Source organism: Rhinolophus sinicus, chromosome 15 (genome assembly GCF_057876585.1).
Source record: "Rhinolophus sinicus isolate RSI-liver-muscle chromosome 15, RSI-T2T, whole genome shotgun sequence".
In the NCBI taxonomy this organism is placed as follows: domain Eukaryota; kingdom Metazoa; phylum Chordata; class Mammalia; order Chiroptera; family Rhinolophidae; genus Rhinolophus; species Rhinolophus sinicus.
Genome location: NC_142515.1, coordinates 46,892,511 through 46,916,674, shown reverse-complemented (window position 1 = coordinate 46,916,674; position 24,164 = coordinate 46,892,511). Strand labels below are relative to the sequence as shown.

Sequence of the window (24,164 nt, the reverse complement as noted above, 5' to 3'; positions counted from 1 at the left end):
ATTCTCCAGGGTCTTCACATTTTGCTTGTTGCCCCAGTTCAGTGACATACAATCCAAGCCAAGGGCTCCAATCCCAGATCAACTGTGTGGTCTTAGACAAATTACTTGGCTTCTCTATCTCTAATTCTCAGTGTCTTTGTACATTGAGGAAAGAATGTGTATTTCATAGGATTGTTTTGAGGATTAAATGACACAGTGAGCATGTCAGTGCTTAACACAGTACTGGGAGCTTAGTAAGTACTAGACACGTGATAGTTATTCCGTCCTTCAGATATCAATGCTTACTATATACCAGTTCTACATCTCTGATCAGTAGTATTCAACCCAACCAACATTTGTTTGGTGTCTACAAAATGCCAGGCACTATATAGGGAGGGAAATGAAAGGCAAGAAAAAAATTCTAGCTTCCTCAGGCAACCCAGTGAAGTTTCTACATAGTAAAAAGTAAAGTTCACTCATAACTTTGAATGACAAAATAAAAAGAAAAGATTAAGCACAGTAACCAAAGAGAAAATAATCGATAAAATAGAGTTCATCAAAATGGAAAACTTTTGGGGGTGGGCTGGTTAGCTCAGTTGGTTAGAGCGCAGTGCTCTTAACAAGGCCACCGATTCAATTCCTACATGGGCCACTGTGAGCTGCGCCCTCCACAACTAGATTGAAACAACTACTTGACTTGGAGCTGAGGGGCCTGGAAAAACACAAATAAGTAAAAGTTTAAAAAAAAAATTGAAAACTTTTTTGTTTCAAAGGATGTATCACAAGAATGAAAAGATAACTCTTAGAAAGAAAACATTTGTAAATCATATATCTGATAGGGGTCTAGTATCCAGAACACATAAAGAACACTAGCAACTCAACAAAAAGACAACCTAATTTTAAAATGGGCAAAAAGACTTTGTTATGGTCTGAGTGTGTGTCCCCAGCCCTCCAATTCATATGTTAAAATCCTAACACCCAATGTGATACTATTAGAAGGTGGGGCCTTGGGAGGTGCATAAGTCAAGAGGGTGGAATAACCAAGAATGGGATTAGTGCCTTATAAAAGAAGCTGCAGAGAGATTCCAAGCCTCTTCTACCAGGTGAGGACAGGGTGAAAAGGAGTAAGCTATGAACCAACCAAAGAATCTTCACGAATCATGCTGGTGACTTGACCTTGGACTTCCCAGCCTCCGAAACTATGAGAAATAAACAGCTGTTTCCAAACTACCTAGTCTGTAATATTTTCTTATAGCAGTTAGAAGGGACTAAGGCAGATTTGAACAGACTCTTCTCCAAAGAAGATATATGAATGACTAATAAGCACAGGAAAAGATGCTTGACATCATTGGTCATTAGGGAAATGCAAATCAAAACCAGCTACCCACTAGGATAGCAATAATAAACAAGTTAGATAATAACAAGCATTGGTGGGGATACAAAGAAATTATAACCCCATGCATTGATGGTTGGAATATAAAATAGTATAGCTGCTTTTGAAAGGTTTGGCAATTCCATCAACAAAGTTACCATATGACCCAGCAATTTCATTACTACAATTCTCTATCACATATCCTAGGAATATACACAAAATAACTGAAAACACGTCCCCACAAAAACCTGTACACAAATATTCCTAATAGCATTCTTCGTAATAGCCAAAAACTAGAAACAACCCAAAAGTCTATACACTGATGAATGTATATACAAAATGTGTTTTTTCATACAATAAAATGTTATTCAGCCTTAAAAGGGAATGGAGTACTGATACATGTTACGACACAGATGAAAACATTACACTAAGTGACACAAAAGACAAATATTGTATGATTCCATTTACATGAAATGTCAAAGACCAAAAAAAGGCTAATCCATAAAGACAAAAGCAGATTAGTGGTTGCCAGCAGCAAAGGGAGGGGAGAATGGAGAGTGACCACCTAATTATACTGGGTTTCTTTGCAGGGTGTTGAAAATGTTCTAGAATTAGGTAGTGGTGATGGTTGCACAACCTTGTAAATATACTAAAGACCACTGAACTACACACTTTAAAAGGAGTGAATTTTATAATATGTGAATTATATCTGAATTTTAAAAGATTGTTTAATTATCCTTTATCATAGTGGAATGTGTAACTCTACTACTTACTTGCTAGCTACAGGGAATTAAACACATTTTTTAAGTGGGCTTCTGTAATATTTCTTAGTCGGCAAAATGAGAGTCCTAATACTTTTACTTCATGGGTCATTGTCAGGATTGAATATGGTGACATTAAGCCCGTTAGCACAGTGTCTGTCTGGCCAACAGCAGACCCTCCATAAATGTTAATTTCTTTATATTCCTTTCCTTTGCCAGCTTCCTTTATTTCAAGTCAAAGAATTTTCGATTTTGTCAAAATCTTATGTACCTAATTAGCAATGATCATAGTTCCCTGGTTGTTGGTTCTTTAAAAAGAAAAGTTAAACACTATTTCATTTTGTTTTGTTTTATTGATTTTTTTTTTTTAATCTCATAGTTAAAAGAAGGGTCTCTAGAAAATGGAATAAGGTGAATAAAGAAGGTAATTTAAGGGCCTGCCCGGTGGCTCAGGCGGTTGGAGCTCCGTGCCCCTAACTCCGAAGGCTGCCAGTTCGATTCCCACATGGGCTCTCAACGATAAGGTTGCCGGTTCAACTCCTCAAGTCCCGCAAGGGATGGTGGGCTCCGTCCCCTGCAACTAAGATTGAACACAGCACCTTGAGCTGAGCTGCCACTGAGCTCCCAGATGGCTCAGTTGGTTGGAGTGTGTCCTCTCAACTACAAGGTTGCCAGTTCAACTCCTCCAGTCCCGCAGGGACAGTGGGCTCTGCCCCCTGCAACTAGCAAAGGCAACTAGACCTGGAGCTGAGTTGCGCCCTCCACAACTAAGATTGAAAAGGACAACAACTTGACTTGGGAAAAAAAAAGTCCTGGGAGTACGCACTGTTCCCCAATAAAGTCCTATTCCCCTTCCCCAATAAAATCTTTTTTTTTTTTTAAAGAAGGTAATTTAATTTCTATGTTGCCTAGTAGGCAAATCTCCCTGCAATTCTGTATTAACTTCTTAACAAGTTACTTATTCCTGAAAGTGTAGAAGAAACTAACACACACTTTTCTCTCCATATTTAAACTATATCAACTCCATCCAAAATTTCATGGCTTGGTTCAAGTGTGGGCTTCCACTGCCTTGTTCTCCCACTTCCTCCTGCCTTGATCTTACTTTTGCTCTTTAACAGAAAACGCACCACAAAATGGTGTTGCATATAAAAATATGACATAAATAAGCTGTAGAGTGTAAATGTGTAGAATATAGCAGAAACACCAAAACCCTCTCATTATACAAGGACAAGAAAATAACTGTGGCATTGTCGTCTCGTGGGAAACCACAACTGTAATTCTCCACCACTTGGGAACAGTAAAAGCAATTCATTCATAATGCATCTTAATTCTCCATCAGGAAAAATGTTTTTGCATTTTGAAATGGTGTGTACTGGCCACTAAGAAGGACTTCAGTTACTTTCCTCGAAATAACATGAATCAAGTGGCAAGAGAAAAGAGGTAAAAGTAATGCAATGAATGTGCAAATTTATTCAAGGATATTACAATAACTACCACATTTAAGCATCTATTACTTGTATGTAGCAGGCGCTCTGCCTGACCGTTTATAAACGTCTCTTCTGCTCATGACATCCCTGCTTCACAGGTCTGAACATCACAGTGTTAAAAATAGATCCATTCTCACTGAAGACCACCAAGGGGAGTATCGGAAACTCTTAGTATAATTGTTTCTTAACCATAAGAATAGCGGTCAGTTTCATTCTTTCAAAGTCTTAAAAACGTGTGATTCTTTTACTTATTCTGTATTTAGGGAGTAGAAGACATGATTTCATTTTTATGAAATCTAATAAAAGCTATGGACCATCTCTCCAGAAAAATGCATATAAAAATATATTGCATATAATTTTGAGGAGATGGGATAAGCTATGGTCCATCTTTCCAGAAAAATGCCTATAAAAACAATATGTTGGGGCCGGCCTGGTGGCTCAGGCGGTTAGAGCTCCATGATCCTAACTCCAAAGGCTGCCAGTTCGATTCCCACATGGGCCAGTGGGCTCTCAACCACAAGGTTGCCAGCTGATTCCTCGACTCCCGCAAGGGATGGTGGGCAGCGCCCCCTGCAACTATGATTGAACACAGCACCTTGAGCTGAGCTGCTGCTGAGCTCCCGGATGGCCCAGTTGGTTGGAGTGCGTTCTCTCAACCATAAGGTTGCCGGTTCAACTCCCGCAAGGGATGGTGGGCTGTGCCCCCTGCAACTAGCAACGGCAACTGGACCTGGAGCTGAGCTGCGCCCTCCACAACTAAGACTGAAAGGACAACAACTCGAAGCTGAACAGCACCCTCCACAACTAAGATTGAAAGGACAACAACTTGACTTGGGAAAAAAAAAAAGGTCTGGAAGTACACAATGTTCCCCAATAAAGTCCTGTTCCCCTTCCCCAATAAAAAAATCTAAAAAAAACACACAAAAAAAAACAAACAAAAAAACCAATATGTTGCATATAATTTTGAGGGGAAGAACAGAGCACTAAAGCATATCCAGATTAAAAACCTCTAATGTAGAAGTTCTATTTTTATGATTTCTGAAATATTATTTGAAAGAAGAGTGTTTGGATCATTTAAAGTAGGATCAAATTAGTCTTAGGAATTTTGTCTAGTAACCAAAAAAATATGTGGAAAATTTAGGGAGACTAAAGCACTAATATAATAACAGTAATTTTAAAATTCTGTTTTTTTCCACAGTAGCTAAAAATACACCAAGTACCTAATCTGAGCTGGCTAGTATCCAATCATTAGTTAGGAAATATGCTGAAATGCCAGCTCAGTCACCATCTTTGAGAGGGTATTAAGATGTGTTTACCAAAAAGAATGTAATAGAAACTTTTCTGATTTGGGAAGAAGAAAACGGACTTGAGTTTCCAAAAAATTGTATCTGTACTACAAACTTTAGGTTCCCAAAGTAAAGATTTAGAAATCATTAAGCAATAACTCATTAGCAAAATACTAAATATTTTGGTTAACATTTTTAGCTTGAAATAAAAGACTATTGATTCCAATGTCAAGGAAACAATCTGAAATGGGAAACAAAATTTATACAAAAAAAGTTTACTACAATGTGAAAAATTTTAAGAAACTGAAGCATCCAGAAACAAAAAAATAATTTAGTAGATTATGTCTATTTTCCCTAGAGGAATGCACATTTTTTTTTAAATGTTAACACATTTTTAATCACAAGGGGAAATGCTGATGACATACTGAGTGAAAAAAGGACAAAATGTACCCATTTGACTTTGACTTATTTTTTTAATGCAGAAAAAATACCGGGAGCAAATATGCCAATATATTCATGGAGCTTGCCTCTAGGTAGGTAGGATTTTTTTTCCTGCTTCTAAACTTTATAAATGCAAATTACTTTGATTTAGCATGTTTTATTACTTTTTAAAGTAACACAAGCTCATTATGTAAAAATTCAAATCACAGACGAATATTTAAGCAAAAAATTAAAGTCACGTACTTTCTAATACACCCCTCCTCCATCCAAAAAATTTAATCCTCAGAGGTAAACACTTCAACAGTTTGGTTTGGCAGGTATCCTTCTAGAATTGTTTTTCTAAATTCCATTTACAATTAGAAAAATACATGATTTTGAGCTTTTCATGCTCTTTACCCCTTAGAATTTTGAGTGGTTAAAACTTTGCATCTTGGTATAACTGAATCACAACTGCATACGGCGGTAATTTTAAACACAGGCATCAGCTTTTTAACACATTTTAAAAGTGTTCTGTATCTTCCTAAAAACTGTTCTCTCAAGTCTTCTATTTGAATTTCTGTTACAGAGATCGCATGATCCTAATATTTTTGGTATTTGAAAATGACATGTACAGAATAAACCCCAAAATGTTTTGGAGTAGTAGCTGCTAAGATGATATGTGAAGTACATATGGAATACAATAAATGGTTTATGGTGTACTTTTTAAAAAGGGATATTGGTATGCGAAAAATGGACAATCTTACAATTTAAACAGCTCACTCCTAATTACTGCTCTCTGCAGGAGAACACCATGCCCTTCTTTTAAAAACAGTGACTCAGTATTAATGGGACATAACGGAATCAGAAAAGAGCAAGATTTCTCTTTTGTTGCTTTCATAACAGATGTGAAGAGCTGATGATCATTAGCCACGCTTTCTGGATACTCAGGACTTGAGTATCATTATCAAGGTGACCCAAATTGCTTACATTGCTTTGATTTATTTCTAGTTGTATCTTATTTTAGCGTGATAATAATGCAAAAAGGTAAGATCCCATCTCTCCTTCCTGGTAACAGTTGTGCTACATTATAGTGCCACTAAGTCTGGCTACTTTATAAGGAGAATGACTTTTTTTCTTTCTTCATTTTTATTAAATTTATTGGGGTGACATTGGTTAGTAAAATTATATAGGTTTCAATGTGCAGTATTATAATACATCATCCATATACTGCATTGTGTGTTGGAGAATGACTGTTACAGCTTTGAAACTATCAACTCCTGAAATACTACTAGGGAATGAAAAACCAAGAGGTGGAAGAACAAAAAGATGTGGAGTCACGCTCCATAGCAAAATAAAAAACATGTACCATAATGCGGTGCTCACTATCGTAGGATAGTATACCTTGGGTTATGCTGACACTAGATAAAGGTGTTAGACAGTTTCCCACATTTATTTCCTGGATAAGATGATATACACAAAATGGCAAGGTAAGATTTGAACCATAGTGACAAGATTCTAGAAATTAATACCTGCAGGTCAGAATCAATCAAGATCAGCATGGTTTTGATGACATACTTGGGATTTACACATGCCAGTATCCTAGACCCCAAAGGCTTTTCTTTCCTATGGTCAGCTCTGTGGTTAGGTATGCTACTGAAGTCTCAGTAGTGATCCAAAGAGATTCCTTAAAGGCATATTTAAGGACATATAACATCTGCCCTCAATTGAAGGAGTTGGTAGCAAAAATTTGTTCCATATGCCATATACAACATATGCCAAAATGAGATCCAGCTGTTTGAAAACACGAAGAAAAGCAGTGGCCAGGAGAGGCCAGTCCCATCCCCACTCCCACTAAAATGGATAAAATAAAACAAGAATGTCAACCAATTATGAAATCACACCTGGAACTAGACTGCTATCACACTATTCCTAAGATAGTGAACCGTTGATGGTTCAATTTGTACCGTATATGATTTAACTTTTGGCTTTCCAAGTACAACCTAAGTAGGTATTACTGTTTTCCAGGTGGAATTTGCATTAGCTAAGAGGATAGCACAATAATAAACAGAACACTTTACAGTGTTACCTAGTACAGTAATACTTAATCTAACCAAACATATAATAATAACCCTGTAATATTTTGGGGGGGGGGGAAATCAACATCAACTAGAGTAAAATATAAGAGATTATTTCACTTAGGCAACCAATTCATAAATTGCTCATTTAGTCATTCAATTAATGATTAAATGTATAATATACCAAAACATCATAATGCAATACCCAACCCTCAGAAGCATATCTACAAACAACTGTATTTTGGTTCCTTTTGGTATTATATACACTAAAAATTATTTTTGAACGTGTAACCTGACCAAAACATCTACTCTCTGTTTCTAAAAAACTCCCACCCCCACTTTTTACTTCTATCACTATTCAATAACTAGGGTAATGCATATGTCTCAAAATGCTAAGTTACAAATACACATGAGGAATATATAGCCAAGAGCAAATTCCTAGATGACTATGAGTTATAATGTTAATGGTTTTAATTATCTGTATTTCTGAACATGGAGAACACTGAACTAGGCTTGGCAGAAAAATAACATTTTATCTCTTGGCCAAAAATATCTCTGGGAAGACTATCTAATCACCCTATTGTACAATTAAAAGAAATTCTATTTTATCATCAGAGACAAAAATGTAATCTATGACCAAAATAAGTAAGTCAAAAATTGTTTTTTATAATACTTCTCCCAGAGATTAATAGTTAACATTTTGAGAAACGGCATATGCCTTCAGGGGCTAAATATATTTTAGAGAAAAAAAAAATTCTAAGAGTTCTGTTTCAGATAAGCACTAACAAAAAACTACGAAACATTAACATTTTTAGAACTACAAATTTATTTTCTTTTTCTCACTCCAACTCTCAGTAAGTAAAATAATTCTAATGTGAGGATCAAATACCAATATTTTTAGGTATCAAAGTAAATGGCCTTAATGACTGATAATAGCATCAAATACATAACAACAAAAAAAATTTGACATCTATCAAAAGAGAAAAAAATCAAATACATAAGAATAAAATTAATGAAATGATTCCATATTGAAAACTGCAACACATCATTGAAAGAAATGTTACATAAATAAAAATATACCATAATTTGTATATCAACTATACTTCAATTTAAAATAAGTAATCAATTAATTTTTAAAAATTGCACACACACACACACACACACACACATACACACACACACACACACCATGGTCATGAACTTGTAGATTAAATATTATAAAAATGTCAGTCTCGGGGCAGCCCGATGGCTCAGTTGGTTAGAGCGTGAGCTCTGAACAACAGGGTGGCCCGATCAATTCACACATGGGCCAGTGAGCTGCACCCTCCACAAATAGATTGAAGACAATGAGCTGCCACTCAGCTTCCAGAAGGGTGGCTGGATGGCTCAGTTGGTTAGAGCGCAAGCTCTTAGCAACAGGGTTGCCAGTTCGATTCCTGCATGGGATGGTGGACTGTGTCCCCTGCAACTAAAGATTGAAAACTGGCAACTGGACTTGGAGCTGAGCTGAGCCCTCAACAAGAAGATTGAAAGACAACAACTTGGAGCTGATAGGCCCTGGAGAAACATACTGTTCCCCAATACTCCCCAATAAAATCTATTTTAAAAAGTCAGTCTCTCCAAATTACGTTTAGATTCAATATAATCACAATAAAAATCTGAGCAGTGTTTTGGTGGAAATTTATAAGCTGTTTCAAAATTTTTAATGAAAATGCAAAGAACAATAACAGTAATAATAATAATACTGATAATAATAATAATAATCCAAATCAATATTGAAGAACAAAGAAGAACTTGCTAACTACCAGTTAGCAAGACCAGTTATAAAGCCGAGTAGACAGTTTAGACACAAGGACAGACAAAAAGGCCAATGAAGCACAATCTGGTAACAGAGCCAGAATTAATCAATCACCTGATTTATGATAAAGTTGACATTATAGTACTGAGGAAAGAATGGTGATTGTAGTAATGGTGCACATGAAAAAGAATGAATCTTGACTCCTATTTCACACCATAAATAAAAGTAAATTCGGGGCCGGCCCGGTGGCTCAGGCGGTTAGAGCTCCATGCTCCTAACTCCGAAGGCTGCCGGTTGGATTCCCACATGGGCCAGTGGGCTCTCAACCACAAGGTTGCCGGTTCGACTCCCGCAAGGGATGGTGGGTTGTGCCCCCTGCAACTAGAAATGGCAACTGGACCTGGAGCTGAGCTGCGCCCTCCACAACTAAGACTGAAAGAACAACAAGTTGACCTGGAGAAAAGTCCTGGAAGTGCACACTGTTCCCCAATAAAAAAAATCCTGTTCCCCTTCCCCAATAAAATCTTTTAAAAAAAAAAAATGTAAATTCCAGATATATTGTATATCTAAATGTGAAAGCTTTTAAAAAGTAATTTTTTAAGAAGAAAGAGAACATTTTCATGACCTTGGAATTGGCAAAAAACAGTCCAACTTTTCTTAAACAGGACATAAAAAGAGATCATAAAGGAGAGGACCAGTAAATTGGACTACATTAAAGAATTTCTGTTCATCAAAAAAGCATAATTGAGTGAAAAGTTAAGTCACAGAATAGGTAAAAATATCTATAATGATATATTCAACAAAAGATTTATATCAATAAAACATAATGAACTTTGGGATGGCCAGTTAGCTCAGTTGGTTAGAGGGTGGTGCTAAGAACACCAAGGTTGCCAGTTCAATCCCCACATGGGCCAGTGTAAGCAGCGCCCTCCTTAAAATAAATAAATAAATAAATAAATAAATAAGCACTATTTGGTAAGATTGTTGTTACAACAATTCTAAAAAACAATGAAAAACATAATGAACTCATAAATCAAAAATGAAAAGGCAGAAGAACCAATTTAAAAATGGACAAAAGACCTACGCACTTCAAACATGATACCACAATGGATAACAAACATATACGAAAAATAGCTTAATTTCATTAGAAATCAAGGAAATGCAATGCAGTGATGTTACTACACACCCAACAAAATTATCAAAATAAAACACAACAGAAAATAACAAGAGTTGGCAAGGATGTGGAGGAAGAGGAACTCTCAAACACCTCTGATCACAGTCTTAAAGAACAACCACAGCTGTTTGGTAATATTAGGTTGGTGCAAAAGTAATTGTGGTTTTTGTAATTATTTTTAACCTTTTAAACTGCAATTACTTTTGCAACAACCTAATACCTATGGAAGCTAAACATATGCATATTCCATGACCCAGCAATTCCACTCCTGGGAATATACTCAACAGAATGCACACAATATTCACCAAAGACATCTATGATCATGTTAATAGTAGCACTACTATTCATTAACAGGATAAATAAATGTATTGTGATCTATATGTATAATGGAATACTATAATGCAATGACAAGAAATATCTGTAACTATAAGCAACATTATGGATGAATCTCATAAACATAACATTAATAAAAAAAAAATGTATAAAACAACTGCTCCTTTTTCTCTCGGAATGCTCTTCTCTCAGATGGCCTGTGTTCTCCTCTGCCTCTCCATGCAATGTTGTATGGGTAGGTCTATTTACTGTCAGAGTTCAGTAAAAGGACAACAAAATACATTCTCCAGAATCAGCTTAGTCAGTGATAAAGGCAATCTTTTGGGGCAGGGGAAAGTAAGAGAGAGAGAAAATATGAATATCATCAAGTATAGAGGAACTCTGAAATAGAAAATAAATAGAAATAAAGTAATCAAAACTATATTTGAAATGAAGAACATAACCACATTGAAGCGTGAGGATGGGTGTACCTGAGAATGACAGAGACTGAGTCAGAGAGATCAGAAAAAGGAAAAGAACTAATTTAAATAACTTTGGAACACAGCACTGACGCAGTAACCATGATCACATCTATCAAGATCCTGGTTTCTAAGTATCATTCTCCACTAAAAGGAACCAAGTTTTCTTGCATAAAAAGCTGACTTCAAATCTGGGGCAGAACAGAAAGTAGAAAAGCCTAGAACACTTATACCAAAAAATAAAGATTTACTCAAAGAATAGCTGAAAGAGCTCCCTGGCCAAATTTGGGACAATTTGAGCATCAAAATAAACAAAGATAATAAAAGATTATAACCTATTAAATATAATAAAAACCTACAAGTTCACACTGAAATAAATAAAATAGGTAAGTAAAAACAAAAAGCTCTTCCTTGAAGTTTAAGGCTGAGTTCCAGTCAACATGGAGGAGGTAAATGCCAGTCTCAGAACCACATAAAAAATTAAAACTCAACTAAAAACAAAAAAAAATTTAAAACTCAACTACAAAAAAAAATCACTGAGAATCTCCTGAAATCTAGCTGAACCAAAGCTCTATAATTAAAGACATACAGAAGAAACAACCTTGAGCATGGTAGGAGGGGCAGAAATGCAGAACAGGCTGGTGCCACATCCACGTGTGACTATTGAAAATTGGCCGCGGAGGTATCCCAGGAAGGAGCAAGGGGTCCCAGCACCACGTCAGGCTCCCCAGCCCAGGGTTCCAGTGCCAGGGAGAGAAGTCCCCATAATTCCTGATTGTGAAAACAAGTGGAGAATGTTGTTGTGTGAGACAGAGGACAGCTGCACTCCCAGGCACTTTCCTTCAAGGGACAGAGCACCAACTTACCCCCAGAATCACTGGCTCTGAGTTCCAGTGCTGGGTCAGCAGCTGAAGAGGTTATAGGGACATAGGGGAAGTGGGGCATGGTGGGAGTGAACTGAGTTTTCTGGCTTCAGAAAAAGGGCTGGAGGGGCAGCTTTCTCCTAGACAGAGAAGTGGGAAGAAGCCATTGTTTCTTTGTTGAGCCCTCCTCCTTCCCTGTGTGCTGATGCAGGCGGCCGCCATATCTGAGTCTTCATCAAGCTGGCTGACACCAATGGTTCACCATGCCCTGGTGATTCTGAGATGTGGCCCCACCCAACATTCAGGCACACCCAAGCTGATTCCAGTGGCTTTTTCATACAAACTACCTGCCTTGGTTCATGCTGCAGACTTCTGTTGGGTCTCTCAAAGGTCAAAGGAACCCAGACAAGCAGCATCTGGCTTGAGCGTCTTCAATACCTCCGGATGAGCATCCCTAAGCCTAGCATTAGTGGCAGCAAGCCTTGGTTCAGGATTTGATCTCTTGAATCACTTCAAAGCAAGGCACAAGCAAAGGCCATCTGACGATTGCTTTGTGGCTCCTGTGAGCTGGCCCTGAGTGGAGCACCAACTGGGGCTGAACTTAAATTGCACTGTTTGCCCTCCCAGGTGGTCCTGAGGCTGTCGTACCCATCTTTGAAATAAGCTGGAGCATCACCCAGCTGCCTCCAAGGACAAGGGGCAGATTAGGCAGGTATGAGAACTCTGCTGAGGCAGATCCTGCTCTGTAGGGTCAACTCCTGGACCACAACTCTTCCACTGCATTCAGGAACAGTCCTCACAACCAATGAGCCCCAGGGTCAATCCCTACTATTGATGTGCAAACAGCAACCAAGGCTCAACTACAAAAGTAGGACACACACAACCCACACAAGGGATATGCCTGGGCTGCATGGCTCAGGTGACCAGGAAACTGCACCACTGACCCCCATAGCACACCTACATGTGGCCACTCTGCTAAGACATAGCAGCACTACCTAATACATAAAACAAAGACAGGGAAGTAGCCAAAATGGGGAGACAAAGAAACATGTCCCAAATAAAAGAACAGAACAAAGCTCCAGAAAAAGAACTTTAATAATAATAATTTCCAAAAAAATGGAGGCAAGCAATCTACCAGACACAGAGTTCCAAACACTGGTTATAAGAATGCTCAATGATCTCAAGGAGAACTTCAACAAAGAGATAGGAAATATGAAAATGGAGATAGAAAACATAAAAAAGAACCAGTCAGAAATAAAAAATTTAACAACAGAAATGAAAAATATATTCCAGGAAATCAAAAGTAGATTAGATACAGCAGAGGATCAAGTCATCAATTTAGAAGATAAGGTAGCACAAAACACCCAAGAACAGTAAAAAGAAAAAAGAATCCAAAAAAATGAGGAGAGTTTAAGCAGGCCCTGGGACATCAAGTGTACCAACATTCCCATTATAGGGGTATCAGAAGGAGAGAAAGCACAAGGAATTGAAAACCTATTTGAAGAAATGATGAAAGACTTCCCTAACCTAGTGATGGAAATAGATATACAAGCCCAAAAAGCACAGAAAGTCCCAAACAAGATAAACCCAAAGAAGCCCACACCAAGACACATCATAATTAAAATGCCAAAGGTTAAAGACAAAGAGAGAATCTTAAAAGCAGCAAAAGGAAAGCAGTTAGTTACCTACAAGTGAGTTCCCATAAGACTATCAGCTGATTTCTCAAAAGAAACTCTGAAGGCCAGAAGGGACTGACAGGAAATATTCAAACTGATGAAAAGCAAGGACCTGCAACTAAGATTACTCTACCTAACTAAGCTATCATTTAGAATCGAAACAGATAAAGGCTTCCCAGACAAGAAAAAGCTAAAGGAATTCATCACCACCAAACCAGTACTACAAGGAATCTTAGACTTCTTTAAGATGAAAAAAATAAAAAATAAATAAATAATATGAGTAATAAAATGGCAATAACTACATGCCTATCAATAATTACATTTAATGTAAGTGGATTAAATGCTCCAATCAAAAGACAGGGGGCTGGGGGCCGGCCTGGTGGCTCAGGCGGTTAGAGCTCCATGCTCCTAACTCCAAAGGCTGCCGGTTCGATTACCATACGGGCTAGTGGGCTCTCAACCACAAGGTTGCCAGTTCGATTCCTCGACTCCCGCAAGGGATGATGGGCTCCGCCCCCTGCAACTAAAATTGAACACAGCACCTTGAGCTGAGCTGCCGCTGAGCTCCCAGATGGCTCAGTTGATTGGAGCACATACTCTCAACCACAACGTTGCTGGTTCGACTCCCGCAAGGGAATACTTATACCAGACAAAATAGACTTTAAAACAAAGACTATAACAAGAGATAAAGAATCTAGTAATCCCACTACTTGGTATTTAGCTGAAAAAAACCAAAATGCTACTTTGAAGGGACCTGTGCATCCATAAGTTCATTGCAGCATTGTTTACAATAGCCAAGATATGAAGGGAACCTGGTGTCCCTGAATGGATGAGTGGATAATGAGGTGCCACCTATATATAATGGAAAATTACTCAGCCACAAAAAATGAAATCTTGCCATCTGCAACTACATGGATAGACATAGAGGTATTGTGCTTATGTAGTAAATCAGTCAGTGAAAGACAAATGTCATATGATTTCACTTGTAAGTGGAATTTAAAGAACAAAATAAACAAATGAAACAGAAACAAACTCATGAAGAACATTTTGATGGTTGCCAGATGGGAGAGGGATTGGAGGTGAGTGAAAAAGGGGAAGGGATTAAGAAGTACAAATTGGTTGTTACACAGTAGTTATGGGGATGTAGGGTATAGTATACGGAATATAGTCAATAATATTGTAATAACTATGGATGGTGTCAGATGGGTACTAGATCTATCAGGGTGATAAATCGGAGGGCATTGGGGGCAGGGTGAAAAAGATGAAGGGATTAAGAAATACAAATTCGTAATTATAAAATAGTCATGGGGAAAAAAATAGTCATGGGGATATAAAGTAAAGCATAGCAAATGTAGTCAATAATATGGCAATAACTATGTATAGTGGTGCCAGGCGGGTACTAGTCAGGGGGATCACTTCATAAATTATATAAATGTCTAACCACTGTACTCTACACCTAAAATTAATATAAAATAATATTGAATGTCAACTGTAATTGAAAAATTAAAAAGAGGGGTGATAAAGGGGAATAAGAAGTCCAAATTTCCACGTATAAAACAAATAAGTTGGGGTGGTCAGGTGGCTCAGCTGGTTAGAGTGCAAGCTCTGGGCAACAGGCCTGCCAGTTCGATCCCCACATGGGCCAGTGAGCTGCGCCCTCTGCAAATAGAATGAAGTCAATGAGCTGCCGCTGAGCTCCTGGTTGGCTCAGTTGGTTGGAGCACAGGCTCCCAACCACAGGTCTGCTGGTTTGAGTCCCGCAAGGGATGGTGGGCTGTGCCCCCTGCAACTAACAACTGCGACTGGACCTGGAGCTGAGCTGCACCCTCCACAACTAAAACTGAAAGGATAACAACTTGACTTGGATGGAGCTGATGAGTCATGGGAAAAACACACCAGTGTTTCCCCCTCAAAAAAAAAAAAAAAAAAAAAATAGAAAAAAGTCCTGGAAATACATGCTGTTCCCCAATAAAGTCCTGTTCCCCTTCCCCAATAAAATCTTTTTAAAACAAACAAACAAAAAGCAAGTCTTGGGGCCGGCCCGGTGGCTCAGGCGGTTAGAGCTCCATGCTCCTAACTCCGAAGGCTGCCGGTTCGATTCCCGCATGGGCCAGTGGGCTCTCAACCACAAGGTTGCCAGTTCAATTCCTCGAGTCCCGCAAGGGATGGTGGGCTCTGCCCCCTGCAACTAAGATTGAACACGGCACCTTGAGCTGAGCTGCCTCCCGGATGGCTCAGTTGTTGGTTGGAGCATGGGCTCTCAACCACAAGGTTGCCAGTTCAATTCCTCGAGTCCCGCAAGGGATGGTGGGCAGCGCCCCCTGCAACTAAAATTGAACACGGCACCTTGAGCTGAGCTGCCGCTGAGCTCCCGGATGGCTCAGTTGGTTGGAGTGCGTCCTCTCAACCACAAGGTTGCCGGTTCGACTCCCGCAAGGGATGGTGGGCTGTGCCCCCTGCAACTAGCAACGGCAACTGGACCTGGAGCTGAGCTGCGCCCTCCACAAAAAAAAAAGACTGAAAGAACAACAACTTGAAGCTGAACAGAACCCTCCACAACTAAGATTGAAAGGACAACAATTTGACCATTGTTCCCCAATAAAGTCCTGTTCCCCTTACCCAATAAAAAAAAAAAAAAAAAAAAAAAAAAAAAAAAAAAGCAAGTCTTGGGGATATAATATACAGTATAGGGAATATAGTGAATAATATTGTGACAGCGTGGTACAGTGTCAAATAGTTGCTGGACTTATGGTGATCACTTCTTTAGCATAGAGAATACCCTCAATAATACAGTAATAACTATGTATAATGCCAGGTGGGTACTGATGAATAACTATGATGTACACCTGTACCTAATATAATATTGTATGTTGGGTATATTTTAATAAAAATATTTTAAAAAATAAAGTTTAAGGCTAATATATTTAGAAGAAATGATGGAAATAGAGAGAATCACCATTTGGCAACCATCAGGCAAAAATCACCAATGAATGCTAAAACTAGGCAATGAATGTTTGAGGGGCAAAATAAGTGATCTGCTCTTAGCAAAAGTAGCAAATGTCATAAAAGATTAAAAAAAAAAAGAGATAGATGATGTAATACAGAATTATACACCTGAAATTTATGTAATTTTACTAACAATTGTCACCCCAATAAATTAAAAAAAAAAGGGAGAGAGAGAGAGGAACTGTTCTAGACCAAAAGAAAAAAAAAAGTACAATGTGTGTTTCCACTTATACCAAACCAGAAAATGCAAACTTATCTATAGTGACAGAAAGATAGTGTTTGCCTGAGGAGAAAGCTCAAGACATTTTCTTATTGGTGAAATATGAATAGTTTGTGGGTTAGATAATAATAATGGTTCAATGTTAATTTCCTAATTTTGATAAGAAATTATCCTTGTGGGCTGGCCCGGTGGCTCAGGCGGTTAGAGCTCCATGCTCCTAACTCTGAAGGCTGCCAGTTCGATTCCCACATGGGCCAGTGGGCTCTCAACCACAAGGTTGCCGGTTCAACTCCTGCAAGGGATGGTGGGCTGTGCCCCCTGCAACTAGAAAACGGCAACTGGACCTGGAGCTGAGCTGCGCCCTCCACAACTAAGACTGAAAGGACAACTTGAAGCTGAACGGCACCCTCCACAACTAAGATTGAAAGGACAACAACTTGACTTGGAAAAAAGGCCTGGAAGTACACACTGTTTCCCAATAAAGTCCTGTTCCTCTTCCCCAGTAAAATCTTAAAAAAAAAAAAAAAAAAAAAGACTATCCTTGTTTTTAGGAAATACACTAATACGTAGGGATAAAGGAATATATCTGTGGCTTACTCTCAATTGGTTCAGAAGCAAATACAGAGCTGAGACGGAGAAGGGGAGATATAGAGATAAATTAGTATGTTAAAATGTTATCATTTACCTGAAAGGTATACCAAATTCTCTATACTACTCTTGTAACTTTTCTATAAATCTGAACTAAGTCAAAATGAAAGGTTTATTTGTTTGCTTTTTATTATTATTAAAGTATGTGGTGCTTGGGAGATTATGAGCAACAGGCAAGCACACTCATCCATTAACAAATAGTATTTTCCCCACATTGACAGAACTTGACAACAATGGCTACATTTGCTTGCCAGAGCAAGCTTACATATATAAACCACACACCAACATCTAACTTTATAAACTTTATTATTTGAGTTACAAAGATATTTTCTTTTCATTTAACAAGTATTATATTGAGTACTTCTCACTGTACCAGCCTAGACAGGCACTAGCAAAACCAAGTGCCCTGGTATGAAACCAAGTGCCCTGGTATGAAACCATATATGTATGGTTGTGGCACAGAGAGGGGTGAGTGAATTGGTGGAGTCTTGTCAGATAGGGAAAGGAAGAATTACCAGAGCATTGACACTGAGGTGGGAAGATGCATGGGGAGCTTGGGAAAACATAAGTAGCCAGGTACTGCTGAAACTTGAAGTACAATGTGAGAAGTGACAGCAAATAAGACAGGTGAGGTCAGTTGGGCCAAGATTTTGAAAGTCTTGTGTTTCCTGCTAATGAATCGAGGCTTCAGCTAAAATTGGAAGACAATGAAAATTTTGCTCTATTTTCTTTTGTTTTTTAATGAAATATAGCACATATACAGAAAGCACTGAATGTATTTAAGAAGGAGAATCAGCGCTTCAGAAAAGAAAACTTGAACTGCACTAAGGAGAGCTTGTTCACCATCCTGACTTTGCTGCTAGCTGGTCTGCTCACAACTCTATCTCCTTAGTGTACAGCCCAGCCCAAAGTATAAGTGCAATCAATGCCTGCTGATAATAAAGAGAATACGAAATAGTCCCAATAAGAGATAAAGGCCTTGGGCTGGCCCGGTGGCTCAGGCGGTTGGAGCTCCGTGCTCCTAACTCCGAAGGCTGCCGGTTCGATTCCCACGTGGGCCGGTGGGCTGCCGGTTCAACTCCTTGAGTCCTGTACAACTAGCAACAGCAACTGGACCTGGAGCTGGGCTACGCCCTCCACAACTAAGACTGGAAGGACAACAACTTGACTTGGGGAGAAAAAAAAAAAGTCCTGGAAGTACACACTGTTCCCAATAAAGTCCTGTTCCCCTTCCCCAATAAAAAATCTTAAAAAAAAAAAAAAAAAGAGAAAGGCCTTGGGCAGACGGGTGGCTCCACTGGTTGGAGCATGTCCTCTCAACCACAAGATTGCCAGTTTGATTTCTGCTGCGCCCCCTGCAACTAACAACAGCAACTGGACCTGGAGCTGAGCTGCGCTCTCCACAACTAAGATTGAAAGGACAACTTGACTTGGATAGAGCTGATGAGTCCTGGGGAAAAAACACACGACTGTTCCCCAATAAAAAGTCCTGGAAATACACTGTTCCCCAATAAAGTCCTGTTCCCCTTCCCCAATAAAATCTTGAGAGAGAGAGAGAGAGAGAGAGAGAGAGAGAGAGAGAGACAGGCCTCAACTATAGCAGTGGCCAAGAAAATGAAGAGGTAGAGCTGCTCAGATCTTGTAGAACAAGATAATCTAGAAGATGGAGAGGAAGGTACCAAAGATGACTGAATTTTCCATTTTGGGTGACCATGTAGATTACAGATAAGCCATTGTACCAAGCATGTAATGCAAGAGGAGGAGGAGGTTAGAAAAAAGAGAACAAATTTGTTTATACCTATTAGAGACAGAGTATCTTTAGCAAGATGTCACTTGGCAACATTACAAAACCCGAGCTTACCAGGGAGGTCTGTCTCCTAAAGACATTGCTACTAAGTGTTTTAGAAGTATGTTTGTAAACCATTAAGTGACTGGCAACATTGTGATCAATTAATATTGCGAAGTGAGGAGTAAAAGATGATTCATTGCAGTAAGGTTTGAAATGAAATATTTTAGAACACACCTTAAATTCCCATCAATACGTTTGGTTAAATGACTGATCTTTTGCTTTCAACGGCTAGGTCAAATAGGAAATCAGCATTTTTGCACAGATGATTTAAGTCAAGAATGAAATAGCAAAGGTTGACTGACTTTAAGTTGACAATACTTTTCATCTATTCTACCATACCTGTATTCATAATAGAGACAAAATAAATATTAACTTCAAGTGACTGAGCTAAAAATCATAAAACACCAAAGTTGACAGATTTTTTTTAAAGGTCTGAAAGGCACGTTTGAGTATTAACCAAGTTCCATAAAATCCTTCAAATAAAGTCTAAGTCAATCAATACTTTTACTACCTTAGGTTCATAAACTGTAATAATGAGAACTACTGTTTATATATCACTTTGGAGATTACAAACCATTCTCAACTTCCTTCTTTTTCAACTTTTATTATTTGTTTAGGAGATATGGGGAGTATTAGGAGACACAGGATTCCCTACATCAGGGAGGGACAAAGGAGACGGAGTCTTTCTATTGATGTTGCCCAGGCCCGAGTACAGTGGCTCTTCACAGGCACAATCCTACTACTGATCACACCAGAGTTTTGACCTGGTCGTTTCTGCCCTGGGCCAATTCATCCCTCCTTTTGCAACCTGGGAGTCCCGCGCTCCTGAGAAGTCACCATATTGATGGTGAAGTTAGTGTGGGCACTAACTCCTGGCTTCGGTGCGCTCCTCGTGCCTCAGCCTGCCGAGTAGCTGGGATTACAGGTGCGCCTGGCGCCTCAATTTCTAATTACCACTTAATCCCAAACCCTGTGAGATCTGGAGAGTACAGAGAAATCACCTGCCCAAAATTGCGAGGAAAGCTGAATTATTGTTACACTTCCAAGGCCAAGTTTCAAGATGAAGAATGCAGAGTTTGTTGTTTCAAAAGAAGTTTAATTCTTCTGGTTTCTCAGGATGAAAAGGTGGTTAATGAATTTGTTCCCCTCTTAATTTTTAGATCTGTAACTTCCATGAAAGACACACACCTAGGATAGTGGAAATGAAGCAGGGTGGAAATATTTGCAAAACCACATTTCATACAATGTCACTATGTCTCTGTCAAATCATATGACGGAAAAATGGTATGTTCTAGTTTTCTGAGACAAATTCAAAAAATAAGATCATGTATCCTACACAAGACATACTGCAGGGAGGCCCACACATTCTTATCGATGACTAAAAGTGGCACTGTCCACCCCAGGAAAATGGTGTAACACGGAGCAAACTGTCTCTGGACCAATCACTCCACCTAGTCTCACAGGAGGTGTCTCCCAACCCCTTAGATACTGACTTACCTCCAAACGCACCAGGGCAGATGGTTTTTTTTTCAATTCCTCACATTTCCTCTTCTTACAAATCTGGTGGCTGTTCTTTCGGTTCTTGCAATAAGTACATTCACCACAATTGGTCTTCTGCTGGCAGGGCTCACAGACCCCACATCGCTTTCGCTTCTTCTTTTCCAAAGTAGGCAGCAAAGTTTTGTAGGCAGGAGAAGAGCTGCTGGCAAGTGACACTGGCCTAGACACCATTGGGGTGTTGATCTGAGAGCTCCCTCCTTCCGACCTGTTGGGACCAGCCTGGGAGAGCTCAGTAATGCCCTGTGAATCATGGCAGGGTCCTCTCTCGGGGGTTAACGTGACCCCCTGAGTGTTATCTGGTGGAAAGCTTATATGAACCTGCTTCTCATTTTCTATATTGCTTATAACAATTACTGGAGGTACGGAACTTATCTCTGAGTTTGATGATGGTTGAGGAGTATGACCTGAACCCAAAGGTAAAATCTGCATAGTGCCCTGGGCCTCAAGCCCATATGAAACAGTGCTCTGGGGATCAGGCCATTCTGGGAGAGCATTACAGGTAGCAATTTGGTTTAGAGGACCAGGAAGAAAGATAGGTGGGTCTGAGGCAGTACCACCACCCATACCAAGGACCTGTTGATCTAGAATAGCACCAAAGACCTCTCCTTGGACTGAAATAGCACCAGGAAACTCTGGTGGGCCTGGGGTCACACCCAGAACCTCTCCGTGAACTGGGTTAGCACCAGGAACTATCCATTTATGTGGGACAGCACTAAAATGCTGTCCAAGGACAGGGGTGGTGTCAGGAACCTCATGTTGACCTGGAGTAGCTTTGAGTACCTCTGGATGATCTGGTTTAGCACCAAGGGTTTCCTGTTCTGAGCCTGCCAAGAGGAGTTTTATTAATGAGGTAGGATATATTGAATCACCAATAGACAAATAGTTCCTAAAGTCCAATTCAGGTATAACCTTATTAAAGCTGGAGGTGGGGCAGCGATCATGTTCACTGTTAATGGGCTCGAGGTAAGAATCAGATAGCTTAAGTGATTCTACTCGTGAACCCAAATCTTCTAACTGAATGCTGGTGTTTCCTTCAGAGGCAACCTTGAGGGCTGCTCTTTGGAGCAAAGGAGCACACAGAGTGTCCTGAGCAAACATTCTAGGGGAATTACTGATATCATTTAATGTCTCTTTAGAGAATAGTCCTTCACCACCACGAGTCCCTTCCAATGTTCCAGAAAGGATGTCTGCTGCAGGGCCACTGTGAGTGGGAATATTTATTTTGGAATCCTCTACCCTTTGGGACCAAGACTGGGTTGTCCTTTGGCTCTCACCTTGAATTAAAGATGCATTTTGTATGCCAATTAGATTTTCTATATCAGGAGGGATTAGGGGGTCTTGCATTGAGACAGAATCATTTTCTGAGGGCTTTACTCCCATGTTAGTAAGTACCTTATAATTATACTCGTGTTGCTTTTCTAAATTCTTAGGAGGTGGGACTTTCTTGGGTTTGGCTATGACCACTGGGGGTTGGGAGAGTCTCCTGCTAAGAGAGGTGCTTCGGAGAGCCATTGTAAACCCATTGCAAGTTAAGGATTCCGGGTTCTGAAAAAGAACCTCAGTACTCTCCAAATTCATTCGTGCTGCTCCAGCTCTTGTCAGAAGGCTTCTGACTGGCATAGGTGGTTTAGGTTCTGTTTTTTTCTTAACATCTCTTTCTTGAATTAATTGCTTTAATTTTCCAGGGCTCATTGTCTTGACTGAGGCCACATTTTTGTTTGCTGGCTTGGATGTCTTCTTCAAGGGACTGTTTTTCTTTTTGTTTAGATCTTCCCTCTGGACTAATCTGGAAGGCCTCGCATGGCGGGATCGAGACATAGCTATGGAGTAGGAAAAAATGAAAGGGCACAGGGAACAGAGTCATTGGTCCTTTGGAAAGTCTCACTTTTGAGGAGAATCTGGAGGCACCATGGTTCAGCTCACTTGCACAAGGTTTCGGTCTGAAATAACAACAACAAAAAAAAAACATTGGAAATGAGCCTTTTTCCTATGTAACCTCCCATTCAAAATAGAATATGTACCAGCAATTATTAATTAAAATTAGGGAACTGAGAACTTTTACTGCAAAAGAAAAACATAATATATTTTTAAAAAACACTCAAGTATCCTTTAAATCCAGGATTCACAATAAAGTTCCTTTAATCACTGTGACAACTGATTAAGTTGGTGAAGTTCTTCAAATAAGGTAAACGTGGGAGTTTCTTTATATTAGAAACCACAACTATTGTTACACGGAGTTTAAAGCTCAAAACTCAATCTCACAAACTTGGATACTTAAAGAATTATTTCTTAATCTCTTTCCTCAGCCCATCACCATACAGGCAGAGAGGTATCATCTGTTTGACAGCAAAGCTGGTAAAGCCAGAAAAAGAGGTTTATTGTATAATCTAAGAAACTCTACTCCTTGGAGATTCAATAATACTAACACCACACACCAATTAACAATCCACAGATTTTGAGCTTTTCATATGCACACACACAAAAAATCATAAAATCTTGGGAATTAATATTAACAGATTAGGTTATAAATAAGACTTGATGGTCCAACAGATATCTGCTGAGTACCTACTATGTATAAGGCAGGCATTGTGGTAGGTACTGCCCACACCCAGAAATGACGTGCCTCTTTGCTCTTTTACCCAACTTAATCCAAGGACTGCTAATTCTAAAATCCCTTCTACCAAGGGTCCCAGAAGTCTCATGGTAAATGCCCAGGGAAGGAAAAATTGGAAAGAAAAAGAAAATGAGATAATTAGAACAGCAAAGCTAATAGACAAGCAAGATAAACAAGAAAAGAAAATGAAAAGCTGACCAAGAACCATGGTCAATTGCCTTTTCATCACCTCAGATTGCCCACCCTGACCCAAAGTAAGACCAAGCTATGAACAAGAATGAAACTCATCATACAAAATATATCACTAGACTCTCCAAAGATCACAGCATTAACAGTGTGACAACAAACTGGGTGATAATTCTCTAACAGTTTGACAGGTTGTTGGATTTGTAAGAAAGGATGGTGTAAGAGAATAGTTACTAAAACTGGTCTGCAACCAAGTGATCGACAGTCTGTGGCAAAATGAAGACAATAAGGCAGTATAAAACTTTTCATAAAGTTGAACTGATTCATTTTAAACAACTCTCCCTTATTCTGAAATTATGCCTTCCTGTTTTGTCTCATTGAAATGTCCTTTCTTTTAAA

General features: G+C 39.2%; 1 protein-coding gene across 3 annotated transcripts in view; it reads right to left on the bottom strand.

The window, feature by feature from the left end:
* TET1 (tet methylcytosine dioxygenase 1) overlaps positions 1–24,164 on the bottom strand; it is a 121,874-nt gene that overhangs the window by 91,596 nt on the left and 6,114 nt on the right. For all 3 annotated transcript variants that reach the window (XM_019731737.3, XM_019731738.3, XM_074339524.2), the window contains exon 2: positions 20,903–22,905. In XM_019731737.3, coding sequence (XP_019587296.3) covers positions 20,903–22,783 — 1,881 coding nt within the window. In that variant the 5' untranslated portion in view covers positions 22,784–22,905. The remainder of the gene's footprint in view (positions 1–20,902; positions 22,906–24,164) is intronic.